The following is a 19,867-nucleotide window of genomic DNA, read 5'->3' on the forward strand; positions in this document are numbered from 1 at the left end:
GTATCAATGGGACCAGAGAGGGAAGGGGAGGTTGGGGGAGAACAAAGCCTTTGGAAAAGCTCAAGCAAGTCAGGGTCACCAGAATGTAAACTCCCCGTGGGCAGAGACTGTGTGTGTTTGGCTCACTGCTGAAGCCCTAGTGCAAGGACAGGAGATGTTTACCGTCCAGGCTGATAGCCGACGCTCCAGGAACATCAGGTGAACGAATGGTCCTGTCGGATACTCGCTCTGCAGTGCTGTAGTAAGAGCGTGCTGACGTGGGTGAAAATAACCACTTCTGCCTCTCAGAAGCTGTCGACCTTGAGAAAGTGATTTGACCTCACTGAGTCTTAGTGACTTTGGGCAAGTTATTTAATGACTGTCTCATATCTGCAAGATGGTGATGACAACGGTACTTACCACTAGAGTTTCTAGAACAGTTCCAGGAGGTAACAGGTGAGGAGCGCTTGGCACAGCCCTGGTGTATGTTAAGCACGCACACACTTACCAGGCGCAGGGACTCGCTAAGCTGCAAGTGTGGATAGCCATTAGCACATTTTAAGGAGATGGTCCCTAGAGCACTAATGAGTGATGTGGAACTGGTTGCTGGAAAGGGAAAGACAAACATGGCCTCCTACATGAGTTGGGTCCTAAGTCTCTTCACTCTCGAGAATAGGCCCCATGTGGCCTCTGGCTGCTCACAGGGTATCACGGGCTGTTTGCTGTGTACCTACCCATTCAGTTGCTTCCTCATGGGAATTTTCTCATGAGAATGAAGAATTAGGCACATGGGGCCAGATTTCGGCAAGCAAAAAGAGAGCCAACTGTTTATTTTTGGTAAATTAACCTTTTTGGAACTTAAGGCACAATGAGAACCTTCAAAAGCAGTCATTTACTAAATTAATCAGAGAGACAGACTTTCATTGATTCAACTAACTTCTTTTAGGCACTGGGGACATAATTTCAGATGAATGACCAAGGGTCTTTGCCTTCAGTCCCCCGAGTGTCACAAATCTGACTCTGTCCCTTAAACCCCTCTGTCACCCCCCAAAGCTTTTAGAACAAAATTCACACTCCCTAGCTTAGACACGAGTCCCCCGGGCATGGCTTCCGTGTTCACTGTAGTCTCCCCTTCTCCGTTTACACAGACTCATTTTAGCCCTACCCAAAAACTGATAACGGAGCTCACCCTGCTGATACCAGTCCCTTTGCCCTTAGCTCAGAATGTCCATCCCTCCCTTCTTAATCGCATGGCTACTACTGGCTCTTTGGTAAGAATATAAGTGGCTGATGTTTTTTCTGCACATTCCACATGCCGGCCCCACACTCAGTATAAATACCTGTGCCGTTTTGCTGAACCTTTATGATAATCCCGTGAGGTCAACATTATTATTATCATCACTTTACATAGGGAGCTTAAAGTCATGAAACAGCTGGCCAGGCCTGGAGAGAAGACAGGGGCAGAGCTAGGATTTCAACCCAGGTCTGCAGGGCTCAAGAGCCAAAGCTCCTGACCTCGCTGTTTCAGAGGCAGCAAGTCATTCTCCTCTTTTCTCTAACCTCCTGTCTGAGTCAGACCCCACCTGTGCCTCCTTCACCCCACCCCACCTCATTGGTCCATTTTTCATCTCCTTCATTTGCCTGTAGGCTCCTTAAGAGGAGGCGTTGTTTCCACATTCGCATCTTTAGCACTTGTCATTGTGCCTGCACATGCTATGTATTTAGAATGGATTGGCTTAATAAATAAATTTAAAACCTCCCTTTCCTTGTTTCCTTGGCGATGTTGAAGAGACTGATTCTAAACTTATCTCAAGACCAAAAGTGTCAGGTGAATAAAAAGTGTAATCGCAAATAGCAAATTCAGATTTTGAGGGTCCTCGGAAGTCACTGGCGGCCACCTGTTTCATCCCCAAGCAGGGCCGGCACTGGTCCTCCCGGAGGGGCTCAAGCATCAGGCAGCGATCCCCATCTGCCTTCATCAGCAGACTCCAGGCTCATCAGTGTTCAGAAAGCGGGAGCAAATTAATCCCCTGCTGCATCTTTGACAGCATCAAAATATATGATTGTGCGGACGGTAGACCCTTAAATCATGCCATGTCCGTACAGGAAGCCAAATCCATTCTCTCTGGGTGGACCAAAAATTGCAGTGATCTGTTATCCTTGATCTGTTATCCTTGCTTTCCAAACTAAGTTACATTAAGTATTTTTAATCTCATTTTCCATTGTAAATTATTGGCAAAAATAATGGGCTAAGCATTTAAATTTTATCTAATAATCTTATTTCTGGTCATACTTAACACATTACCAGTTTACAACTCTCAGTTACCCATTATTTCTTCACTATTAATTAGAGGAGTAATGACTCAGAGAGATCACTGTCGTGGAACTAAATTAATATCTCATCCATAATGTGAAGGACATCTCAAAGGTATCATGAATATCAGAGTTGATTCTGCGAGAATTATTGGTTAGTGAATATTAATAAATCTGCCGGCATAACAGACGAAGTTCCTACAGGGTAGCGGTGCACCGTGCGGAATCTGATGCTCGCAGAGGATGTGGAGTGGAAAAGCACCCATGTGGTTCACAGTTGATGAAGTAGCCTTTAAATATATAATTGTATTTCTTCCTAGATGCGTATTGTTTCTTCCTCCTTTGCCGTAATTCCACCAACTCTGACCAGTCACTGGGTGTTTTCATTACCTTCCTTCTCTCTCCTGTGGGTACCACTGATCTATTATAAGACGTTATGGCGCCACCTGAGGTGCCTGGGTTGTCAGAAGTGAGTTCAGGTGATTCAGTTTGGCTTTTGCCCCATGATGGGTGAACAGCTGCCGTCTCTTGATGCTCAGTGTGCCCCAAATACACAACTATTATTCCACCAGCTTCCAAGGTGTGCAGCAGTTTACCTTCCAAAGAGGCTCCAAAGACAAGAATCGGGCGGCAGAATAAATGGGTGCAGTGGGTCTTATCGACCTGAGGCAGATATTTTGGAAGGCCTGTTGTAGGAACCTTTTCTTCTGACGCTGCCTAGTGTTCCCAAAGACCTCCCATGCAAGCCAATTTCAGAACAACGTAGGCACTTGACAGCTATTGATTTCACTCCCTTCCTCAAACATTTCCTGACTATCTGCTCTGTGCCAAGTATCATGCCAAGAATAGAAGTGTGTTTAGACAGAGTGTTTAGAGAGAAGCAAAGGCACCATTCTTTCCTTATAGATAATCCAGATGCAAACCCAAGAGCAGGGTTAATCTAGATGATACCAGGAAATGGAACTACCCCCACCCCTTGCTTGTTAGTGTTATGTTTCTTACCAATTGCACAGCTTCCAGCATGGGGCATGACAAACTCCTGCTGCCATTAACACTGGTGGGTGGGATGTGAACGAGCACGAGGCCTCTGCTTCGCATCCTGACCAGCTGCACCCAGCAGAGGGCACCCCTATAGATAAGTGCTTGGGAAAATGTAGCAAAGGCGAAGTTATCCCCAACCACGGGCTGCTGACCCCAGTGGGAACCTGGGGAGCCACTAGTACAGAAACCCACCTGGTGGGACGGGAGCTTTTCCAAGACACAAAGCCTCACCCTTCAGAGGACAGCTTTGGTCTAAAATTGGGTTCTGAAACTTCCTCAGTTTCTCTGTGCATGAGTTTTCGCATCTGTAAAATAGCAGTGGTGACAGTAGCTTTCTTGCCGGGGCTTTGTGAGGATTAGATAAATTAGTCTATGAAGAGTGCTGAGCACTGGGTTTGGGGCTGAAAGAGTCAAGTCTAGCCCCCTGGATGGTCCACAGGTGAGGCTACAGGCTCAAAGCCAGGTCCGGGACTTGGCCTGGGTACCGAATGCTCGTCTATCAAATGGAGTAGCAATACTTACCTGAGACAGATGGAGAAGTACAGATGATAATGCAAGTTAAGAACCAAGGCTTAGCAGACATTTAACTAAATCAGCCATCTCAAACCTGGCTGTATATTAGAGGCCCCTAAGGAGCTTTTTAACATTTTTATACTTTTTAAATTTTTGGTTTTGATGTAGTTTTAGACTTACTGAAAAAGTTGCAAAATAATACACAGAGCTCTGATATACCCTTCACCCAGCTTCCCCTACTGTTAATGTTTTGCATGATTACAGTCTAATTATCAAAACTAAGAAATTAACACCAGTACAATACTCTTAACTAAACTATAGACTTTATTCAGTTTCATCAGTTTTATGGCTGATATCTTCATCTCCTTTAGGACCCAATCAGGAAGGCCTTGCATTCACCCATGGTGTGTCCTATGATTCCTCCAACCTGTTACAGTTCCTCAGCCTCTCCTCGTCTCTCAGGACTTTGATGCTCTTGAAGAATTCTGGTCATTATTGTAGGATGTCCCTCACTTTGTATTTCTGTCATTAGAGTGAGGTTACACGTTACTGGGAAGGATATCACAGAGGTGATAAGCTCTTCACAGCACCTCATATCACAAGTTACATGATATCAAAATGTCTTATTACTGACCATGTTAACCTTTATCACTTGGATGAGGTGTTGTGTCTGCTGGGTTTGCTCATTGTAAAGTTACTATTTTTCCCTTTGTCATTTACAAGCATCTTGGGGGGAAGATACTCCATGCAAATAACCTTTTCCCCTCCCTATATCCCCACTAATGTTCTGTTCATCAGTGCATCTTGCCTGCAACCGTTACTATGTTCTTCTAATGGTGATTTCTGTTCCCTCATTCTTTTTTTCCTAAAGATTTTATTTATTTATTTTTAGAGAAAGGGGAAGGGAGGGAGAAAGAGAGGGAGGGAAACCTCAGTGCATGGTTGCCTCTCACATGCTCCCTACTGGGTACCCAGCCCAAAAACCCAGGCATGTGCCCTGACTGGGAATCGAACTGGCAACCCTTTGATTCGCAGTTTGGTGCTCAGTCCACTGAGCCACACCAGCCAGGGCTGTTCCCTCATTCTTTCTAGATTTATTAATTGGAGTTCTTCTCTAAGAAAATGCTGTTTGATTTCCTTCATTTATTTAATCATTCAGTTGTTTATTGAGGCCACATGGACTCATGGATATTTATCTTATTTTATGGGTTTTTTAAATTCAATACTGCCATTATTTATTCTGATACTAAAACCTAACACCCTTTTTAAAATACCCATGCCTGGGACCTTCTCCAAGTCAATTAAACCAGAATCTGCGGAGGTGGAACACAGACCGCGATATTTCTTTAAAGCTCCCTGCCTGCACTAAATACTAGTTCTCTCTCTCTCCCCACCTTCCTTCATAAAGAAAAAATATCCTTTGCCTCATTATTCTGCAGGATTTGTCCCCGCACTGGCCCTTGGAGTGCGGGTGCCGGGCCACGGCCAATGGGTAGCTGGCTCTGTGATTATCGCACCAGCGCTGCCCTCACACCTTCCCCCCTTCAGCTCCTGGGCCCAACACATGCTCGTGGTGCCAGATCCTCCCCTTCCAACAGCAGCCGCCTGCTGTGGAAACTCTGCTGATATTTATTGTTGTTTTCACTGGGGTCAGGGGGAGGAAGGAAAAACCACAGCAGCCTTTAGAAAGTCGGGTTTGAGGAAAGGACTCAGGAATTGTGACCTTACACTGTGAAGGGCTTTCTCAATGGAACAGTGGGTGACCTCTGACGGCAGGCTCCCGCTTTCCTGCCCTTGCTTGGCTCTGCCTTCTCAGCCCCACAAAGCATGCCTCTGCCATTTGGACAGAGTTTTAAAGGATGCGGACAACCCCCACATATTTGGACATCTTTGAAATCAAGAATTAAATTTACCAAATATGTAAATTTGATTCTCTCTTTAGGTGATCAATATAGAGCCAGATGAGGTTTCATCCAAAGAGATGATCTTCCTGAATAAGGAAATTGATCCTATAGCAGCCTTCGGCTGGTTTCCAATCTCCCTCTATTCCTAGGTGCCAAATCAATCTCATGATTATTTTTAGAAACCTAATTGTTTCCTTAGTCAGGTTGATGCCAAGAATATGTCCAAAACTTAGATGAGTCAGATTTAAAACCTGACTTGTATTGGAATAAAAGCTTAACCCCAAGTATACCATGGCAGCTCCAATTTGGCGTGGCTCCCCAAATTATTCCACATGAATTTGGGCAGATTTGTTTCAGAAGATTCTATGTCTTTTTATTTATTTTTACTTCATAGCAGTAGTTCCAACTTAAGTTTTTCCTGACTTGCATTTTCTGTATTGAAAACACCTTCTATTAAAATTTTAAGGGGACTCCAATATTTAGGATAAGTACATAAGTGCTGTCGGTAATAACTGGACAGAGCTGTTGCTGATGTTTCCCTATGGAACATGGATTTACTTCCAAGACCAGCGTAATAGAGGTGCAAAGCCTTAATTCAGCACAGCACCCCACCCAGGATGAGGAAGGTTTAAATGCTGCATGACAAAAATAAATCTCTCTTCCTGGAAGAGCTTTAACCTCAGAAGAGAGGCTGCTCAAAGGTTTATTGTCAGAGCCACAAACTTGACACCCCTCTTGATAAAAGACTTCGATCCCTGACCCCTATAAATTTGCTACTCTGAAAGCCATTTGTTTATTGATCTCCCTTGAAGAAAACAAATAGGTGTTTCGCAGGTGAGCATCTTGGGGAAACCAGGTTACTGTGCTTGCAGTAGAGCCCTAGTGACCGGAGGGCCTGCCCCAGGACAGTAGGCGCTGGAAGGTGGTTTGCTGGGACACCTGGCCCTTTTAAGAGAAGAGAGCTAAGAAGAGACTAAGAAGAGCATTAGCCTCTGCCACAAGAATGGTTACTGAGTGTAGCTCAAGGTAGGAGGATGTATCTATTGGGACATCATAATCTTACCACCTAGACTTCAAGACAGAAGAGGTGGAGCGGACTGGCCTAGAATGAAAGCCAGTCTGAGACCGAGCTCTTTGGGTTTTAGAGATGTTAGATATTTTAGTAACCCTAGAGCAAGAGCACACGCTGCCTTCAAGAAATGAGCCAGTATTTCTTGTTCGAAGCAGAGATGGGATATAGAGACATGAAAATATGGAGACTGCCAGGCTACACAAGAGGGACTGAGGGTTTGGAATTTCTGGATTTAGAGACTCTAGATTGGAGTCCATTGTACACAATAGGAGGAAAACACTGGCATTGTGCCTGCTGTCTCTTTCTCTCCCGTGGAGTCAACTAAGATCATCAATGTTCCATACCTGGAGAAAACATTGTCTTTAGAGGCTTGTTGTGTAGCTGCTAACGCCATATAAATTTCTTTCAGCAACAGAAGTTCAAAAAGCATGTATTGAGCACCTACTAAAAACAAGGCAAAGGCCTGCCCTCATGAACAGACAATAAGCAAGGAAACACCAACAGCAGTTTCAGGCTGTGACAGGCGCTGTAGAGAAAATACATCCGAATGAGAGCGAATGAAGGGGATGGGCGTCAGGTGAAGCCTCTCTGAGGAGAATACATTTGAGCTGACCCCCAAAGTGAGAGGAGTGAAGTGCTGAGAGAATGTTCTAGCTAGGCGGCTGCCCTCAAGTACAGAGGCCTCAAGGTAGGGACAAGCTTGGAGGGGTTGAGGACCAGAAAGGCCAGTATGGTTGGAGCAGAGGGGACAAGGCTGGGTGGGTTAGGAGAAGGCTCTGGAACGGTGTCAGATCATGTAGAGCCCCACAAGGCCAGATTCTTAGTATAACTGCAAGTCTCTTGATGATTTGGGAGTTGGAATGGGGAAGGGGAATGATCTGGTTTTCTTTTACAAATATTTCTAGAGTTTCTCATAGTAATTACACTCAAGAATGCAAGAATAGAAATAAGAACTCTAGTTGGGTCTTTATAATATACAGTTTTTGAATCCCCAAAGCCCGAACATCCCACAGCACACTTTGAATCTTTTTGTTTGATAATGATGATTAGTGCTTTCACTTCATGGCCTCAAAAGCTCTCCACTTGCTTATTGCTTAAACATCTGAAAAAACGTTTGTTGAAATGTTTTTAACCTCAGAATATGATTTGCTTATCAGTTTATTAAAGATAACACTTTACCTCAATTGGTCAAAGGAATTTTTTTTTTTGCTTTAATCACTTGTTTTATTTTTCCCCTCCAGGGATCCCAATCATCCTTCTGTCCCTTATCACTATTACGAACCTTTTGGACCAGATGAATGTACAATGTACCTCTCTCACGAGCGAGGGCGGAAGGGCAGTCATCACCGCTTCATCACAGAGAAACGAGTCTTCAAGAACTGGGCACGGACATTCAATATTCACTTTTTTCAACCAGACTGGAAACCAGAATCACTTGCTATAAACCAGCCTGAGAATAAACCTGTGTTCTAAGGAATGAGTGTGCCAGACTGAAATCCCGAGCGCCCACTGTATTGGACACCAGGCCGCTGAACTTCCTGAGCTACTATGCACGACAGAGGAGCAGAACTGCAGGGAACAGCTTCGCTCCTCAACAAGTACTACGTGCAGATGCCCACGAGACATGACTGCAAAGAAGTGCAGTTGGCTTACAGGAAAATCCCAGAATTAATACATTGTAATGAGTGTTCTCCCTCTCAAAAGCGGAGAACGCCTTTCAGTAATGCTGCCGCGGCTAGACACATTTTGGATCTCTTTAAGTGCTGCCTTCAAAACTGAAACACGAGCAACTCAACAGTGTTTATTCATTGTATTCCTTTCTAGAAATGCCACATCAAAAGACATTTTTCTATCGAGTGGTGTCCTAACCTGACCTATAACCTTTGCCATCTGCTGGATCCTGTGTGTGTGATTTGTAAAAAGCAGCCTGAAAGAGTGGACATGGTTTCTGAGCACATCTCTGCTGACTTTCATAAAGCAGATGCCTGTATTTATTTATGGAGAGTTTTGTAGTGTACTCTAGGCCAGTATTTTTATAGATTGTTATGTGGTAATTTAACCTTATCTTTATTTAGGTAACTTATCCTCACTCTTGAATCCTGAATGCTGGTCAGAATGGGCCTGGAATCAGGGGGCAGGGGATGAGTTACTGGGCTTGCGATGCTCCCTGGTAGCATGCAGTTGGAACTGGGCTTGGAAATGTTTTCTTGCTTCTTCTGAACCCTTAGGCTTCAAGAATAGCTGTAACATTTTCCAAGATGCAGAAATGCTCCAAATGAGAAAGTTGAAAACCAAATATTGTGTCATTAACACACACAAAAAATACTAAGGAGAGAAACTTAAAGATACTTTTCTTTATTAATAATTGATGTAGGTCGCTTCACTGAAGCCCTAGTTTCCTCTTCTGCAGAATGGTATCACTGTACTCGATGACCTCTTACATTTCATTCCAAACCTAAATTTCTTTGAGAAAATTTCATTGACCCATTTGAGGGGAATAATGGGGGTCCCACAATAGCAGGAGCTTTCTATTTTTTTATGTTTTTTTTTTTTTTTTAGAGAGAGAGTGGAAGGGAAGGAGAAAGAGAGGGAGAGAAACATTAATGTATGATTGCTTCTTGCGCACCTCCTACTGGGGACCTGGCCCACAACCCTGGCATGTGACTGGGAATCGAACCTGCAACCCTTTTGTTCACAGGCCCACACTCAATCCACTGACCCATGCTCAGTCCACTGAGCTACACCAGCCAGGGCTCTACCAGGAACTGTGGGGTAGCATTGTCCAGCAGAGCCCACCCTCCCACCACCATCTATCGCAGATGAGAATAAGTCTACCAAGACATGATCTGCTTGGGGAGGAAAGGTGGCCAATCTCTCAGAGGAGAAGGGCCTTGATCCTATTCCTCAACGGGCTTTTATTGGGTTCAATTTGCACAGGGATACAGGAAAGCTCATCAATCATTGTCAGGCAGTAAGGATCAAAAAATAGATAACATTCAAAGAACTATGAGGGCTTATTCTGAGTCAGGGTCAGATAGTCAAAGGGCCATAAAACTTTGGGAAAGAAATTCATTTCATGCTTGGACCCTTATGAGAAAATTGAGGGCAGTCTTAGCAAAGCAGGTTTCACAGGATTTTATGCATTCTTTCTTAGGCCTGAGAGCCCTGGGGAACCACCTGCTCCTGCCCAGGTCTGCACCACCCTCTGGCATTGCTGCAGGCTTAAGTCAGGCAGGGGAAGGAAGGCAGCCAATAGATTAGGAGACTTCTTACAGACAGAATGAGGACTCAGGCTATGTCAAAGTCGAGGGGTGAGGGTCCATCACCCCCTTTTTCTGTAGTTCCCAACTCCTTCCCTGATGGCCCCTTCATGACCATGCCTGTCTTAAGTTGTCCCTCCCTTGAGGAATCTTACCCGTCATTAGCTAACCAGTTATCTGCCCGGAGCCAAGCCGGGTGAGGTGAAAGGGGGCAGAGGTAGTGCCCCTGCTGGGAAGATAAGCTTTGTCTCCTTAGTGGCTTATGGCCCCAAGGTCTTTTAATCAGCCTTAGTCATGGGGGGTTACAGCTTCTGAAACCAGGCAGGGCGGTTCCCAACAAGGAACTTTCTTTAGGTGGCCTTTTATATTGCCCTACTACCTATGCCCCTCTTGTTATTAAAAACATACTTTCTCCCTGGTCCACATTAACTGAAATCTATTCCCTGCTTTTCAAGAGAGGGAGAGGGAAAGGGAGAGAGAGAAACTTCCATGGTGTTGCCTGACTGCAAGAGCAAGGGACTGCCCTTCTGTGAGTCTGTCAGGAGAAGAGACTACAAGGAGATTCCCTACCATACCACTCATTTATCCTATGAACTATTTAGATTCACTCACTGCAAATCTTATCTTACATTCATTCTCACTCATTCTCTGGTCTGGAGCAGTATGAAGGATTCATTTTATTCAGAGCCAAGATCAGTTGGTGCAAAAGATTTTTATTTAAACAGGTAATATTGTTCAAAAATAGTCTTTTAAAAAATATAGGAGTGTTTTCTTTACCCATGATTTAGGAGGCATTGGTTTCCCTAATGTAAAATTTGAAGACACCGGCAAATATTATTATGAAGACTGACATTGTTTTTCAAAACGTGATCTGGCTTGTGATTAAAGAAGTTGTCTCACATTACCATTTCCGTCCCCTTTCCTTAATTAGTACTAAGATTCCCTGTCCTTGCACTCACTGATACTATTAATTATGTGGAGTATTGTTGTTGAGATGCAAACAGAGTCTAGAGATTTACAATGCAAAGTGCAGTGGGTATGATCATGGTGTGGCTTAAGCTATTAAAAGCCAGTACAACTGAAATGTCTGTTCAAAACATATTGGAATGTGTCCTATAAATTTTCTCATAGTTTGTAAAGATAATTTTACTCCAGTACAATCTCTTCTGCAGCATGGACTGAGCACATAGTACTTCATCAACATATGAAAAACAGGTAAATTTTAGATAATTGACGTATAGGCCCCCCTCACCATCACTTGAAGAGATTATGTTGTACAGATGTAAGTAGCTCCTTTAACTACTTTTATTTTTATGGATAATTGGAAGGCATCCTTGAGAAATGCAAAGAGGTAGTTATATTACTAATCTAATAATAATCTTAAATGTCTGTGTTATCTTCAAGTTTTAGGGTTGGTTGTTTTGTTTTTTAAAGAGCTTATGATAGCTTCATCTTTTTTTTGTAACTCCTCCTTGTTGAACACTCAAAAGACTGAAAAGCACCCAAATTCTGAAATTTCTGGCTTCATTGGGGAATATTTTAAATATACATGTAGCTAGGACATGTGAGTATGTGAGTTTATATTTTTTAAACATGGTATAAATAAATGTAAGAAATGGCAGTGGTTTTATTACAGCATTTGAAGAAAATGCCTAGAATTCTTCTAGATTGTGCTGATGGACCTGGATGTGGGCAATTGAATTCTTATATTTCCACTATTTCACAACTATCCGTCTTCACACCATTCAATACCACTAAACATATAAACGGTGACTATAAAACCATGTTTACAGACCTCAGGGACTTCAGTACCTGACTGTGTTTGACACCTACGTCATACTCATTACGTTACACACCTTTTTCTTCTCACCTCAGCTGTGTCATGAGCTTCCTCGTAGCTTTCAGACCACAGTAACACAAAGCCACAGCTGGATGGTCCCCGGTGTCTGGTGTTTCAATGCAGCAACGTTTGGCAGAGGCCATTACAATAGTTAGCCATTATGGGCGCAGATACAGGAATTCACAAACAAAATAAATCACTTCGAATGGCCCATGAAGGGAGGAATCTCACATTTAATATTCTATAGTAAATATTCACCCAAGAAAGCATACATTAAAAGAACATCAGGAGGTAAATATTCAGTGTGCTGCGTGGGGACTTCGCTGTGTATTTTCCATTCAGGTTAATGGGTGTTTGGCGACTAAGTCCCTGTGCTTCACTGACCCTGGTATGTGCTCCGAAGGGCTAGATGTAAAACCAAGGGGATCCAGGAACTTCCTGAGGTTTCAGAGTTAGAGCTTTTCTTCAAAAAGTAAGTGAAAGTAAAACACAAAGTACTGTACCTAGACGGGAAATTCATGCGTGGTCTCTTGGAACCCTTAGGTTGCTACTGGCTAATGTGCATCAGATCCCAAGCAACACCTCTCCAGACAGATTGCCTTTGTTTTCTCAAATTCCCTCCATTGCTGATCTATTTGAATTACATTTAAATGGAAGGATATAAACTCATTTTAATATCAAAACCCTCTTCAAAGATTCAAAATATCAATTTAGAAGCTAACTGAATGCTAGGTAAAAGTGGAAGGAAAAGCTGAGATGCTGTTAGGATTAAGACAGTGTTATTTGAATGCTTATGTACCTATTTATAATAGACCCAAATATTTGCCTTGTAGGAATGACCTTGTTTCAGAAATTTACCCTGGATTTCATGGGGGGTAAGATTCAAATTGTCCAATGGACCTACTCTGAGAGAAGGGTTTAAGTTCCCATTCTCCTCTCTTCACTGTTAGGAGGTGATGTTAACACACCTGCATCATACCTGATCCAGTCACTCCTTCTACCCTCACTACTTCTCTCTTGAACCTCATTTCATCTTGTCGCTTTCATTCTCTCCTGATTGTCTTCTTCTGTCTACCGTGTGTAGCAAAAAACCAACAGTCGTTGGGGGCTTTAAGATCTCCCTTGTAGTTTTTTCAACTGGAGGCCTATCTGGGAAACAGATTTGGGATGGGTTCTGCCAGAGATATAACCACGCTAAGTGAGAGGACTACATCTGGCTGCAGGACAAGGTACTTTAGACATGCCACCCTGTTTTCCCCAGAGCGAGGGGAGGGGTGGGTTTCTAAGACACAGACTTTGGTGCTAACACTGGGATAGTCCTGGCCAGACCACGATAGTAAGTCACCTATCAAAGGCAATCTGAAAGAGAACTAACATACTAAAGCCTTGGAGTGAAAAGTGAGCCCATTGCTTACATTCTATCTAGCACATATCAGAAGATAATTTGGAATGGAAAGGAGATGGAGAATGTCCACAAGGCTCACAAATGAACAGGAGTAACCTCTCTACTCCAGTTCACTCATTCCCACCGACTCAGGGTATTGAGCCACCATAAAAATGAACAGAAAAAAAAAAGGCTAAACTTCTATCTGTTTCTACTCAGTGCCCTAATGTTATATGCTACCTTGGGTTATCCTTTGCCTTCTTATGTATGTGTCCTGTTAGCCTAATTAGATTGTAAGCTCTTTGAGAGCAGGGACTGTTTCTCTTTTATCTTTGTAGTTTCATGCCTAGTACAGTGCCTTGCACACAATAGGCACTCAATAAATGTCTGTTTTTGATAATAACCTCTAATGTTGACCTATTGGTTTGGCAATTGATATTTATTCTTCCATGTAAGAGGTACAGGGGACCAAATAAGTGGTGAAATACTTAAATTTTAAGTGGGTGTTTATAAGGGCAGTCCTTAAACTTACAATGTTTTCAATCAGCAGAGCTGACCTGGGTTTGGGTAGGATAATGTTGCTGAATTTATTCAGTTTATTAATGGTGGCTGTACTGAGCACACAACTGAAGTGAAGTTCAGTAAGCTTTGTGTCCTCACTGTTAGTGGCACAAATTAAATCTAATAGTGACAAATGTTATACCATAGCAAAAAGGTGTAAGGGCGGCTTAGGCTCTGATTTTTGTGGTTCAGCCAGAAAAGGGAACCTAAAGTGAGATGAGTTGGAGCCTTCCTTGAACTTGACAGCTTCCAAAAGCTGCTGGGGATCCAACTGGTGGTTACTGAAAGTCTATAAAAATAAGTATACATTTATCTTAAAAATGAAATGAAACCAAAAAACAAAACCCTGTGTTTCTATGAAGCAGATCCAAAATAGTTTCATTTCTACCAGAATGTGAGGGGAAAGAAGAACTCACGGGAAAAGGTGGAGCATCCCAGGCTCCTGAGTTACCACCTGGTCAGTACCTGGGGTCCAGTGATCTCCAGGTTACGTGTGAGGGCAAGATGGCAGAAATCAGCACAGGGGAATTAGGACCTTCACCTTGACAAGGACCGTCCATAATCATTACCTTCTTGAGCATGGAATTTCTTTCTTTCATTGTCTACTCTTCCACATACTTAATTGTGTACTGTTGATTTCATTTTGTACAGTGTAGGAAAAGTGCTGGAAGACACAATGTTAAAATGAGAAAAGTGCTTATTTCTGAATAAATAGGATTAGAGATTTTCCCATATTTTCAATTTTTTTATTATAATCACATAATGTTATTTCATAAAATATTTAAAAAGACACCAGAACAAGATTTCTAACAGAATCCCAACAGGGGAGTTCAGAAAAATCTAGCATATGCCATGTCTAACCGCACATTAAAAGAATATCTTTGCTCACTATATAAATTATCTCAAGGGTTAGCATCTTTAGTTCTATGCCATGTGACTAGTTCTTTAATTTCAAAACCAAATTGAGGAAATCCATGAAATTGAATCAAACTTTTCCAATTATATTTTAGCTACTGAATATCTGCTGGATGCTTTGCACAATATTATTTGCTTGGCATATATTATTTCACAACAATTCTACTATTGTGCAAATAAATTCACTGAGACTAAGGGAGTTTGTGTATCTGGCCTCCATGAACAAGAGAGTGGACATATGGCTTGCCACATACCAGGCCCTATTCTAAGTACTTTACATACATAAATGCATTTAATCTTCACAATTGTCCCAATAAATACATAGATTCTTTTATTGTTCCCCTTTTACAGACATGAAAACTGAAGCATGGGGCATTTCAGTCAGTTTCCCAAAGTCAGGCAACTGGTAAGTAGGAAAGTCAGGTTCGAAGCAACAGGGCCTTGCTTCAAAGTCTGCCCTCAGTCACCGTGTACTTCCTGGCAGAATTTCAACCCTATAGGTAGCAATTTCTATTAGAGTATTCATCCTATTCTATCACCTAATATTTACACTATATATAATACCCAATACATGCCAAATAATAAGTGACAAATATGTAAGTTATGAAGCAAACGGAAGGAGACTATTACCACTAGCCCTGAAGCTACTTGAGTGTTCCTTCTATTGTCCTGGATTTTCTATTTACTTTTCCCTTGCTTTTAAATAGTTTGTTATATCCAGATATATCAATAAATAATCTATTGTTTAGTTCTGCATTTTAACAAACATTATAAGATTGTTATATCATTGCATTTAGTCTTTTAATACCTGCTTTTTCCAAAGGTTTATTCATTTCTTCTGCATGTGACTCCAGCTTATGTTCACTCTTGCACAATGCCATTGTGTGACTGTCCCTTTATTTTCACCCATTCTTCTTTTAGTGAACATCAAGGTTTTCATTGTGTTGCTAACATGTATGATGCTTTCATGAACATTCTTGGAAAGTTCTTTTACTGCACGTGTACAAGAATTTTTACACAGAGTATATGCCGAGGAGTAAAATTGCTGGGCTACGGAGAAAAATGTTCACATGTGCATGATATTACCAGGCTGCTTTCCAAAGCGGCCGGACACTTGATATCCCTTCAGTAGTTGTCTGTGTTTGCTAACACTTGGCGTGGCATTTTCAGACTGCAAATTTTGCCCATCTGGTACATGTAAATTTTATCTCATTGTCTTCTTCTTACCTTGTATTTCCCTGACTCCTTGTGAAGTTTAGCATGTTTTCTTCTCCATTAGTATTACCTCATCTGTGAAATGACTATTCGTCTTTGTCCACTTTTCCTCTGGTTACTTCACTTTTTTCTTCTAAAGAATTCTTAATACAAGGTCTGTCAAGAGGATATTCAGCCATGTAATATGAAAAATAGAGACATTTATTGAAGAAGATACAAGATACAAGAAACACTGTACATAGGACAATGACACCTCAGTCCCCTTCAAAGTAGGCACCTTGGGACCTCACACAGTTCTCCCAATCATCATCAGCTGCCCCGTCATATTTTCTTGAAGCTCACTGATGGTCTGAAATCTCTCCCCTTTCAAAGGTGACTTTAGTTTTAGGAAAAGCCAGAAGTTGCAGGGCACCAAATTTTGGGTCTAGGGACTGAGTCACTTGGGTGATTTGATGTTTCACTAAGAAACTCTGCATAAGATGTGATGCATGAGTGGGTCCACTGTTGTGATGAAGCTGCCAATCACCAGTTGCCCATATCTGTGGCCTTCTGAACCATCTGAATAGCTTCCACAGAGGAATGTTCAGGCTTAACTCAAAATATGATGCAGATTCGTTGCTCTACTCACTCAGTCATTTTGAATGCAATGGCCACACAGAACACATGCTCACTCACTGGCATCTACCGCCCCCACTGACCAGTACAGTGAAGCCATCATTGTTCACACATGCACAGTCTAGTCCACTCCACTAGCTGCCAGATTACATCGATGTTGTGCAAACCATTCTTTGTTATATTAACAATGGCTGGACTTTTTTGTATATGAAATATGCTATATCTATACACCCATGTAACCACTACCAAGATCACAACATAGTACATTCCCAGCACCCTGGAAGGCTCACTCATGCTCTCTTTAGTAAATTTCTCTGTCAATAGTAACCATTGACCTCCATCAATGTAGATTTCTTTTGCCTGTTTTTAAATTTCACGTGAGTAGAATTATTTGGTATGTACTTTTTTGTGACTAGTTTCTTTCAGTCAAAATTATGTTTGTATGATTCATCCCTGTCAATGCATAGCAGTAGTTCTTTTTGTTGTTGTTGCTGCATAGTATCACTTCACATTTGAATTACCAGTTCTAAAGATGGTGCTCTTTTTGGTTTTTCCAGTTAAAGGCTGTTATGAATACATATGTTATGAACATTGTGGGATGTACATTTTGGTGGACATCATGCTCATTTCTATTGGATATATGGCAAGGAGTAGAATGGCTGAGTCACAGGAGTCACCTGTGCTTGGCCTTGCAAGATACTGTCAATCAGCTCTCTGAGCTCCAGTTGCTTCACAGACTTACCAACTCTTGGTAGTGTCAGTCCTTATAAATTTAACCATTTTGCTGTCTGTGTAGTTGTAAATCATTATGGGTTTAGATTTATATATCCTTGATTAATAATGATGTCAAGTATCTTCCTATTGCTTACTGACTATTTGCATATCTTCTTTTTTTAAGATTTTATTATTTATTTATTTTTAGAGAGGGGGAAGGGAGGTAGAAAGAGAGGGAGAGAAACATCAATGTGTGGTTGCCTTTCACATGCCCCCAAATAGGGACCTGGCCTCCAACCCAGGGAATCAAACCAAGGGAATCAAACCAAGGACCCTTTGGTTTGCAGGCCAGCACTCAATCCACTGAGCCACACCAGCCATGGCTGTATATCTTCTTTTGTGACAAGCTGTTCAAAGCTTTCCCCTATTCTTTTATTTTTTAATTTAATCTTTATTGTATTTTTTCCATTACCGTTTAGTCCTCTTATATTCCCCTCACCCCAGCAATCACCACACTGTTGTCCATGTCCATGAGTTCTTTTTCCTCTTTGCTCAATCCCTCCACCCCTTAATCTCCCCACCTCCCCCAACTAGCTGTCATCTGCTCTCCATCTGTGGGTCTGTCTCTGTTTTGCTTGTTAGTTCAGTTTGTTCATTAGATTCCACATATGAGTGAAATCACATGGTAATTTTCTTTCTATCACTGGCTTATTTTGCTTAGCATAATGTTCTCCAGATCCAACCATACTGTTGCAAAGGGTAAAATTTTCTTCTCTTTTTTTACAGCCGAGTAGTATTCCATTGTGTAAACACCCTGTAGTTGTTTTATCCACTCATCTACTGGTGGACACTTGGGCTGCTTCCATATCTTAGTGATTGTAAATAATGCTGCAATGAACATAGGGGTGCGTATGTTCTTTCGAATTCATGTCTTGGGTTCTTTCAGATATATTCCCAGAAGTGATGTGGAAAAAGGAGAACACTTTTGCACTGTTAGTGGGAATGCAAATTGGTGCAGCCACTGTGGAAAGCCTCAAAAAATTATGATGGAGATACCTCAAAAAATTAGAAATGGATTTGCCTTATTCTTTTAATTGAATTGTCAAGTCTTTTCTTAGGTATGGGGGGTCTAGATTCAAGTCATTTGTTATATATATTGCAACATGTGGTTTGCCTTTTCACTGCCTTAATGGCATATTTTGATGACTAAGAGTTCTTGATTTAATAATTTTAATTTCAGTTTATCCATATTACATGTATCACTTGTATTCTATTTAAGAACTTTTACCTAGCTCAGCGTCATGAAGGTAATCTCATATTTTCTTATAGAAACTTTTTTTCCTTTCCATGTTTGGATTTATGATCTATCTCAAGTTGAATTAGGGATATGATGTGAGGTAGAGGTCAAGGTTCTCCCCCATAAGGCAGGGGTCCCCAAACCCTAGGCTGTGGGCCAGCATGGGTCCGTGGCATGTTAGGAACCTGGCCACACAGCACGAGGTGAGCCAGGCAAGCCAGCAAAGCTTTGCTCCCATTACTGCCTCAGCTCCGCCTCCTGCTCCCTCCCCACTCCCTCCTCTCCATGGAAAAATTGTCCCCATGAAACCCGGTCCCCAGTGCCAAAAAGGTTGGAGACTGCTGCCTTTAGGAAATCCAATCGACATAACACCCTTTATTGTAAATACCACCTTTCTCCACTGAATTACAGTGTTGCTTAGGTAGTAAATCAGGTCACCCTTTATATGTTGAATTTATAAATGTTATCCTGGTTTTTCTTGACTCTGAATTCTGTACCATTTTTTCTTCTTGCACCATTATTATGTCATCTTAATTATTATCACTTCATAAGTCTTGATATCTGGAAGTGGAGAGCATCCAGCTCATTTATCTTCTATGTTGCTTTAACTATTCTGGGCACTTTGTATTTCAACCTGCAATTTTAGAATCATAGTTACCACTTCCCACATTGAATAAAGCAGGCTGAGATTTCTACTGAGATTGGATTGATTACAAGGATCAGTTTGAAGGGAATTGAGAATTTAACAGTATCAAGTCTTTCAATTCAGGAACTAACTCAATTTTAAGTTTTCCATATAGAGGGTTTCCACATTTTTTCTTATATCTATTCCTAGGTGTTTGATGGGATTGTTTGGTGCTATTTTAAATAATTTTTCATTCAATTTAAATTTCTACCTGTTTGTTGTTAGTATAAACAGAATTGTTTTTTGTATATTGATTTTATATCCAGCATAACCACTAAATGAACTCAGTGATTGCAGATGCTTTAGATTTTCTTCATGAATGATCAGACTTTCCTGAAAACTGACAGTTTTATTCCTTCCTTTCCAATCTTATATACATTTTTAATTTTCTATATAGTATTATACTAAGGAAGACTCTAATCCAGTGTTGATTAGAATTGATAAAAGTGGTCATCTCAATTTTCTTCACAACCTTGAGGAAAATTGTTTAATGTTTCACCAAAAATAATGATGCTAGTCGTAGGCTTTTGGTAGATATACTTTATTAGATGAAGGTAGT

The 19,867-nt window shown here is 41.6% G+C and overlaps 1 protein-coding gene across 1 annotated transcript in view; it reads left to right on the top strand.

Annotated features, from left to right (window-relative positions):
• ST6GALNAC5 (ST6 N-acetylgalactosaminide alpha-2,6-sialyltransferase 5) overlaps positions 1-8,938 on the top strand; it is a 161,538-nt gene extending 152,600 nt beyond the window's left edge. The window contains exon 5 of the mRNA XM_053921512.1: positions 8,064-8,938. Coding sequence (XP_053777487.1) covers positions 8,064-8,295 — 232 coding nt within the window. The 3' untranslated portion in view covers positions 8,296-8,938. The remainder of the gene's footprint in view (positions 1-8,063) is intronic.
• Positions 8,939-19,867: the final 10,929 nt, after the last annotated feature.

Source organism: Desmodus rotundus, chromosome 3 (assembly GCF_022682495.2).
Source record: "Desmodus rotundus isolate HL8 chromosome 3, HLdesRot8A.1, whole genome shotgun sequence".
Taxonomy (NCBI): Eukaryota; Metazoa; Chordata; class Mammalia; order Chiroptera; family Phyllostomidae; genus Desmodus; species Desmodus rotundus.